Consider the following 7,388-nt stretch of genomic DNA (forward strand, 5'->3'; position numbering starts at 1 on the left):
TTGCTTTCTGACACGCAACCTTACCACCTTTTTCATTTCAACAGTTCACTTTACTCTCCGTCTCGGCAACCATTTCTGATATCCTTTGATTGCTCTACTCATCCACAAGTCAAATTTTATCAAATTACGCAGAATATTATACCCTTTGTATTTGATACCTACGACGTGCACGGCCGAAACTCTTAACAAGTGTGCCGGGGAATACGCTTTTATTCTCTCTCTATCTCCCCCCCCCCCCAAAAAAAAAACCCTCTGTTTTCTTTTTCCCTTGTGTGTGGGGGGGGGGGGGTGTTTTGCAGTTCAAACCATACCCTGCCCATATTGTAGGCTTGTTTCGCTTAGTCTTCGAGACTTCAACAAAATTTCCTCTTTTGGAGGCTGTTTGATGCCTTGTTCAACGTGTCATGAGATATTTTTCTCCCTTCATGTATTGCGCCGATCACTGGGTAGAAATTTATTCAAACCAAGTCCAATGCGTCGCCTTTTCCTTTGACTAATTGTCCTGTGAACCAAAATTCTCGGCCCTCTTACGTACCACTGACCTAATAATCGTTGAATCCTGAATTAAGAGAGTCTTCTATTTACGTACAGATCAGTGATTGCTAATTATGAATTTTGCCTCTCATTCCACGGTCACTCCCCTTCTTCCTTAGTGGGAGAAACAGGGGACCCATCTCTGCTTCTTTCCTTGTGTTTCTTGGCCAACAGTTAAAACTCTGTTTACAGGCATGGCACAGCGTTTCATGACTTTGCAGTTTTTAATTCAAAAGGAAAATAAAGAAAACGAATGCTTTTGCGCACATCGTCGCATGATACTGAGCAAAGAAAGAGTATCAAAATTCCAACAGCGCTATCTTTACTTGCAGAACGTCATATATTTTTTAAGCCTCTCTGGTTTAACAAATATAAATGAATCGAATAAACCAGACCCGCGAGACTGCTGAAGTGTTCTCCAGATACCACCCCTCGAAGTTGAATTAGTCTGTCCTTTCTTTCTCAGCGCGTGTCTCGGAGGGATGAGGAAAAGTCCATGGGTCAAACCATAAACAGCGAGTTTGTTCCTTAATACTCCGAGCACGACCCATCTAAATGAAGCAGTTGCTGTTATTAATTATAATAATCGCATAATTTAAGAAAAACGAGGCTGGTGTGCTTTCTTTTTCAATGGAAGTCACTTAGCCACTATCATTTATCATATTTAGAATTAGAATTCCAAGCGAGCTTATTCTTATCTCGTCCTATATATAATTCCACATCCCCCATTAGCGTAAACTAACCAAGCGCAAATCCCACATTGCGGTTTCTTCTTCCCCTTCACACCGTTTCCTACAATTTTCTTTCTCTTCTTCCTCTCTATTAACACACGCGTGCACCCACTCTTACAGTGTCGCATACAGGGGGGGTGTGATAATTTTCATAAAACAGAGGAACAGAAATGAAGGTGGAAGGCGAGAGTAAGCGGAGGACACATCAGAGTGAAGATGAGATGGGCATAAGGAAGGGCCCATGGACCGTGGAAGAGGACACCATTCTGGTCAACTACATCGCCATCCACGGCGAGGGTCGCTGGAATTCCGTCGCCCGCTCTGCCGGCACGTACTCTGTTCCTTCTCTCTGCAGGATTACATAGAAAAGGAGTGATTTTCGATTGAACGTAAATTAAATCTGTGGAATTTGCAGGTCTGAAGAGAACGGGCAAAAGTTGCAGGTTAAGATGGCTGAACTACTTGCGTCCCGACGTTCGGCGTGGAAATATCACGCTGCAGGAACAGATAGTAATTCTTGATCTGCACTCTCGGTGGGGAAATAGGTATATGTTGAGGAACGAGTAGAATATCTGGGGTCTTATTTTAAAATAGGAAGTCAAATACTAATGCATGCATGTGTGCAGGTGGTCGAAAATAGCGCAGCACTTGCCAGGAAGAACAGACAATGAGATTAAGAATTATTGGAGGACGAGGGTGATGAAGCAAGCGAAGCAGCTCAAGTGCGATGTCAACAGCAAGCAGTTCAGAGACACCATGCGCTACGTGTGGATGCCCCGCTTGCTGGAGCGGATACGGGCGGCCGCATCCGAATACCAACCGAACTGCCACCCCATCCCCGCCAACCCGAATCACTCCTCCGTCACGCCTCTGAATATCCAGTTCAACGAACCCCCTTCGTCCCCATGGCAGGCTCATCATCATGTTTCGGACGGTTCCCCAGAGGGGTTGGAAGCCTGCCCACGGGTTGTATCCGAGCAGGGAAACGGTGCCTTGGGTGGCGGCGGTGGGGAGTGGGCCGAAACACTGTGGAGTGACGACAATATTTGGTTTTTGCAACAACAACTTTTCGAAGATGTGTAAATGAAAAGACATGGCAACGGTGCGTCGCCCGTATTGATGGGTCTAATCTACTGTACAAAATTACAGACGTAGGCATATATGTAGTCTAGATACATGGCAGAAGACTAGATATATAATATAGGGAGTGTGTCCGTGGTACAAGTGTATGGAAATGGATGTGCACCGTGGCTTTTTCTTTAACCAAATGCCAATAAAGTCAAATTTGTTTCCCAAAATGATTTAGTTGATTGAGTGGTGGCTTGTGCGCGAACGCAGGTGAGGAGGTAGGATTTGCTTCGACGCCTGTGATAACATACTATTGGACTGCAAGCAATGTGGGGGGGCGTGTGAGGGCGATGGGCATTACGGGGGGGACGTCCAATGGGAGAAGGAAATGATAACACGTACGCTTTTTATTTGTACTGGGAGAGTGTGGAGTCCTATTGTGTTGGTGGCTTTGCTTATTCCAAACTCCACAGTCGCTTGACCAAGCCTTCCTGCTTGTATTGTTACCCCAATTCAATACCTGCTTCTAATCTGCAAAAACCTTTCATTTCCATTCAATTCGAACGCAGTTAGGAATTGGGTACTTTGGGGGGAGCGCCGCTGTTTTCACTTCACTTCTCGCCAAGCTGAGGAGTCAAAATTAAGTTTCATTCCCTCGTCGTTGTTTAGCATATATCAGTTCATGATGCATGCGCTGGTTTCAGATTATAAAGGATCCGCGTATTCAGAGGTTGCCTCTGCAAATAAGGTTATCAAATAATGATTGGTTGGATGCTCTTATCCATTTCACCATTCCCCTGTCTTGCATGCCTCTAATTACTTCTTAGAAAGAGCAGGGTTTCGTCGGAGTGATCTTGCAGGCGCGCGCGCGCGCACACGCATATATATAGTACTCCTCCGGTCCTTAATATAGGACCCAATTCTTGTGTTGGTTTTGGTCCTAAATATAAGACCCCTTTCTCATATTTATCAATTTTCTCTAAAATACCCTTATGTATACTCTCTCAACCATAATCAAGTAGAAGAGGGAGAAGGGGTATTAAGAAAGATGATTATGGTGTTTTAGGAAAAATGTGACACTTTTCCTATAATTAACTAACTTACCTAACTTCCTTAATTTAATCAAATTAGTTAAATGGGTCTTATATTAAGGACCGGAGGAGTAGTATGTATTTTGACAAGTGCTGCATTGAGACTAAATTAACCCGTTGCACGACATTTGACAGACACCATATGCGTTATACAACATGTCGGAGCCTTTGGAGCAGCGTAATTGATTGGAAGCTCTTTCGCATAAAACTGTCTTCTTAATCAGGCATCTCCTCCCATTCCACTTTCAACCAAAAGGCGGAACCGGATATTATTTTTTTCGTTTTTCTCCCGGCAGGCTGAAGCTTAAAAAACATAACATTGTCAATTATATTTACATTAAATGTCATGCAAAAGGTATGGACTTTTATGGTAATGAAAATCTTATTAGCAGAGCAAATGAAGCACTTATGAGGTAACAACTGAAAAAAAACAACCTTACAGGTGAGTGGCGGGAAACTTCAGATTTTTAAGAATCTTAATGTAATTTTCACTTTGTAGAGGCCCCCGGTGCGCGTAGTGGGTCTGGCGGCGGCGATGACGAGGGCGGGGTCTCCGCCAATAATGAATCCGTGGACAAATGAATCCGAAGAGAAAAATGTTGGATGCAATTTGGAAACACTGATCCACGTGTTTGAGGCCTGTTAATTAAAAAATCTGATCACAAAAATATTGAATCTAACTTTTATCAGGCAAATAGGAAAGCACAAAAGACATGGCCATATTTTCTTTTATTTTTTAATGCCAACGAGGCAGTTATCGACTTCAATCCATTTTCTCAAACGCAAGCTTTAACTATTGGTCAGGAAGACGTCAGCGTTAATTAAAAATTATCAGAATAATCTTCTCCCCAAGAGAGCAGGCAGGATCATTTTCTCATATTTATTTTAGTATATATAGATGATATTATTGATATTATTATTATTATTATATGTTGCAACTCTTTTCTCTTCTAAACCACCGGATGAATTCCACGGTGTAAAACGACGTGCTTTAGATCATGCACAGAAGGCGATCCGGATCCCTATGAGCCGGTATTACAAAAAGGGACGGGTGAAATGAGAATTACAAGGATCCATAGCAGCATGAAGATTACCCCCAAAAAAAATAACTACTACAGAAAAGAGTAATAAATAATATTACATCTAATTCTTAAAATAAAAACCAATTTGATGATTAATTTGATTTTAAATATAAAATATGAAATCTACTTTATCTGCAGTACTTATCTGTTTTGTCCTCAAATAACTCCTTTAAAGAGTTATTATCAATAAATAATTCAAACACGTATCAATAGTAAGGATGTTTTTTAAAAAATATATTATTTGTTATAAATAATTAATTTAATTAAATTTTTTAATCTTTTTAAATTAGTTAATTAGGTTTTACAGTAGAGTAGAGATAGGAGGTAGTAATTAACAAAAAGATAGAAACCTGGGCGTCAGGTGCTGCTCGTCAACTCTGAAGACGCGTGGAAATTAGAAGCAAATCAACGTTTTCTAGCGACGTGGGGCAGTCAACCAATTAGGAGGGGCCGCCCGTCCGCTGGTTGATTATTTAACCCGTGCCAATTTCATTGAATCGTAAAGATGTCTTAAATTAATTACCCTAGATCTGCATTGTACGGAAAACACAAACATAAAAAAGTTTACCGGAGGTTTTTTTTCCCAGGACGGAGGCATGTATGTTTTACATGCTCCAAAAACAAAAGGTTGGCCATCATCATTATACACAAGACAAGGAATAGGATAGATAAATACTATATTGCCCTGCGATTTGTTAATATGATTGTTAATTTGTTCTCCGTCTTTTAAGCACTTAGCTTGGCTTTATCTTCTTCTCACATGCCGTATCGTCCTTGAAAAGTAGTTTGTTTGTTTGTTTTTTTTGTTAATTAATTCGGATACAAGTATTCTGTCAGGACTTGGGAGCTAAGGCAGAAGTTTACGTTCGACTTGAAGTGCAGACAGAGACGGACAGTGACCCAAGAGAATTTCGCACCAGTTACATCGAAACTGGCCACATTCAACACTCTTTCTGTATTTCTTTTTCTTATTTTATTTCAGCCCGCTGAAATTATCATAAGGCTGACCGGGTAGTTGACTCCCAATAACATGAAATATTGTTATTTTATTTGCACACCTGTTGGGTATGCGTGTGAACTAAGTCAGAAGGTCAACCAACCCTAAGTGCCGTGGTAAAAGTCCAAACCCAAACATTCCAACATAAGTTAATTTAATCCTTTTAAGTTTTTAAATCAATTTACAATTTCAGCGGGCTGCCGCAGTCCAGCATTTCATTGGCTTGTTTATTTCAAGATGATCTGAACCCTGAAGTGCATCTCCTCCTAAATAATGTCACGCCACCCTCAGCTCATCTCCCTATATAATCATCCTTCTTGTCTGCCTCTCGTTGACAATCCAACCCAAAGCATTCGCGTTCAAAACTACTCCTATCTCCTTCCTCATCTGCAATAGGGTTCCATATTGGGTATAGATATCGAAACATCCATGGAACATCAAGTGTTTTGATTATTGGAACATCAAGTGTTTGATTATTGCCGTACGAATATCAAGTATAGGGGTGCTGAGATGGCGAGAAGCATATCAGATTGTGGGTCATCAGGAAGTGAAGAAGAGACGGGGATACGGAAAGGGCCGTGGACAGAGGAAGAGGATGCTATTCTGGCTGACTACATCTCGCTCCATGGCGAAGGACACTGGAACTCTCTCGCCCGCTGCGCAGGCATGCCCACATCCTTTTATTATAACCCTTGCGCGCTTCCCCCTCTGTAATTTCTTTTTTATGTGATCTGATCTATGGATGCTGCTTTCCTATTCTTAACAGGTCTGAAGCGAACGGGAAAAGCTGCAGATTGAGATGGCTGAACTACCTGCGTCCTGGCGTCCGGCGCGGCGACATAACCCTCCAAGAACAGCTCTTAATTCTCGATCTCCATTCCCGGTGGGGCAATAGGTACGCACCCTTTATAATATGACTCCACTAATTTCGCATATCAATAATGATCGAATGTTCCATCAGATGCTGATAAATATACGTATATTTGAATAGGTGGTCGAAAATAGCGCAAGAATTGCCTGGGAGAACGGACAATGAGATAAAGAACTATTGGAGGACACGAGTGGTGAAGCAGGCGAAGCAAATGAAATGTGAAGTGAATAGCAAACAGTTTAGAGACGCCTTGCGTTTCGTATGGATTCCTCGCCTGGTAGAGCGCATCCAAGCCTCATCGTCTCAAACAGCATCGCCCTGCCACTACTACTCCCTCACCGCATCATACAGGCTACTTCTCTGTCTGATCAGTCAGGGGTCAGTGGTGACGACGACACCTCCTCTCGTCTCTCGTTCTGCAGAAAAGGAAGCCTGCAGTTCAGGGAACCATCACTCGGATTATTCGCCATTAGAATTCCAAGCATTTGAAGAAGACAATGTTGATTTCTGGACCTACGAAAACATATGCTTCTTGCGACAACAGCTTGCCGATGCATGACTCGCGATCCATTTTTTGGCTGAATAAACTATAGGTGTAATAATACTTGTCTGCTTCTTGCGCTAGAATTAGACTCGTCTTTTCTGACCTTATCAACTATAGCTTAATGTAATAAAACTGATCAGGAAATTAATTAATTGATGTTTGCATGTGTATATATGCATGCTTTTGTGGCCAAAGTTTTGACTTTCGCGGGTGGTCCCTTGTGCATAGATCTTTTCCGTTGGCGCAGGGTTTTTGCGGGGTATGTGTAAATCTCTAGTAGAAGTTAGTACGAAAATTAACGTCATATATGGAGCCAACCAAGACTTACATTGACATTAATTAAATGAAAAGTGAGATGAGAGTATTGCGAAAAAATTGGTTACTCTCTCCACGAGTCGTTTTGTGAGATCATGTCAGGTACTTTCTCAAGATTAAGTAGTTAGAATAATTAGTTATCTGTTAAAAAAAAA

General features: G+C 41.7%; 2 protein-coding genes across 2 annotated transcripts; both read left to right on the forward strand.

Annotated features, from left to right (window-relative positions):
- Positions 1-469: 469 nt before the first annotated feature.
- Positions 470-2,563, forward strand: LOC114747311 (transcription factor MYB2-like). The gene is made up of 3 exons (XM_028935623.1): positions 470-1,592; positions 1,681-1,810; positions 1,892-2,563. The coding sequence occupies exons 1-3, from the start codon at positions 1,436-1,438 to the stop codon at positions 2,346-2,348; spliced, it is 744 nt and encodes a 247-aa protein (XP_028791456.1). The 5' UTR covers positions 470-1,435; the 3' UTR covers positions 2,349-2,563.
- Positions 2,564-5,959: 3,396 nt separating this feature from the next.
- Positions 5,960-7,112, forward strand: LOC114747321 (transcription factor MYB78-like). The gene is made up of 3 exons (XM_028935634.1): positions 5,960-6,171; positions 6,270-6,398; positions 6,495-7,112. The coding sequence occupies exons 1-3, from the start codon at positions 6,014-6,016 to the stop codon at positions 6,931-6,933; spliced, it is 726 nt and encodes a 241-aa protein (XP_028791467.1). The 5' UTR covers positions 5,960-6,013; the 3' UTR covers positions 6,934-7,112.
- The last annotated feature ends 276 nt before the right edge of the window (positions 7,113-7,388 follow it).

Source organism: Neltuma alba, unplaced genomic scaffold (genome assembly GCF_004799145.2).
Source record: "Neltuma alba isolate B1F8T4 unplaced genomic scaffold, ASM479914v2 tig00005275_pilon, whole genome shotgun sequence".
Taxonomy (NCBI): domain Eukaryota; kingdom Viridiplantae; phylum Streptophyta; class Magnoliopsida; order Fabales; family Fabaceae; genus Neltuma; species Neltuma alba.

Coding starts and splice junctions, on each gene's coding strand:
- LOC114747311 (XM_028935623.1), top strand. CDS start 1,436: ATGAAGGTGGAAGGCGAGAGTAAGCGGAGGACACATCAGAGTGAAGAT. Junction 1,593..1,680: donor TTCCGTCGCCCGCTCTGCCG/GCACGTACTCTG, acceptor TGGAATTTGCAG/GTCTGAAGAGAACGGGCAAA. Junction 1,811..1,891: donor CACTCTCGGTGGGGAAATAG/GTATATGTTGAG, acceptor GCATGTGTGCAG/GTGGTCGAAAATAGCGCAGC.
- LOC114747321 (XM_028935634.1), top strand. CDS start 6,014: ATGGCGAGAAGCATATCAGATTGTGGGTCATCAGGAAGTGAAGAAGAG. Junction 6,172..6,269: donor CTCGCCCGCTGCGCAGGCAT/GCCCACATCCTT, acceptor TATTCTTAACAG/GTCTGAAGCGAACGGGAAAA. Junction 6,399..6,494: donor CATTCCCGGTGGGGCAATAG/GTACGCACCCTT, acceptor ATATTTGAATAG/GTGGTCGAAAATAGCGCAAG.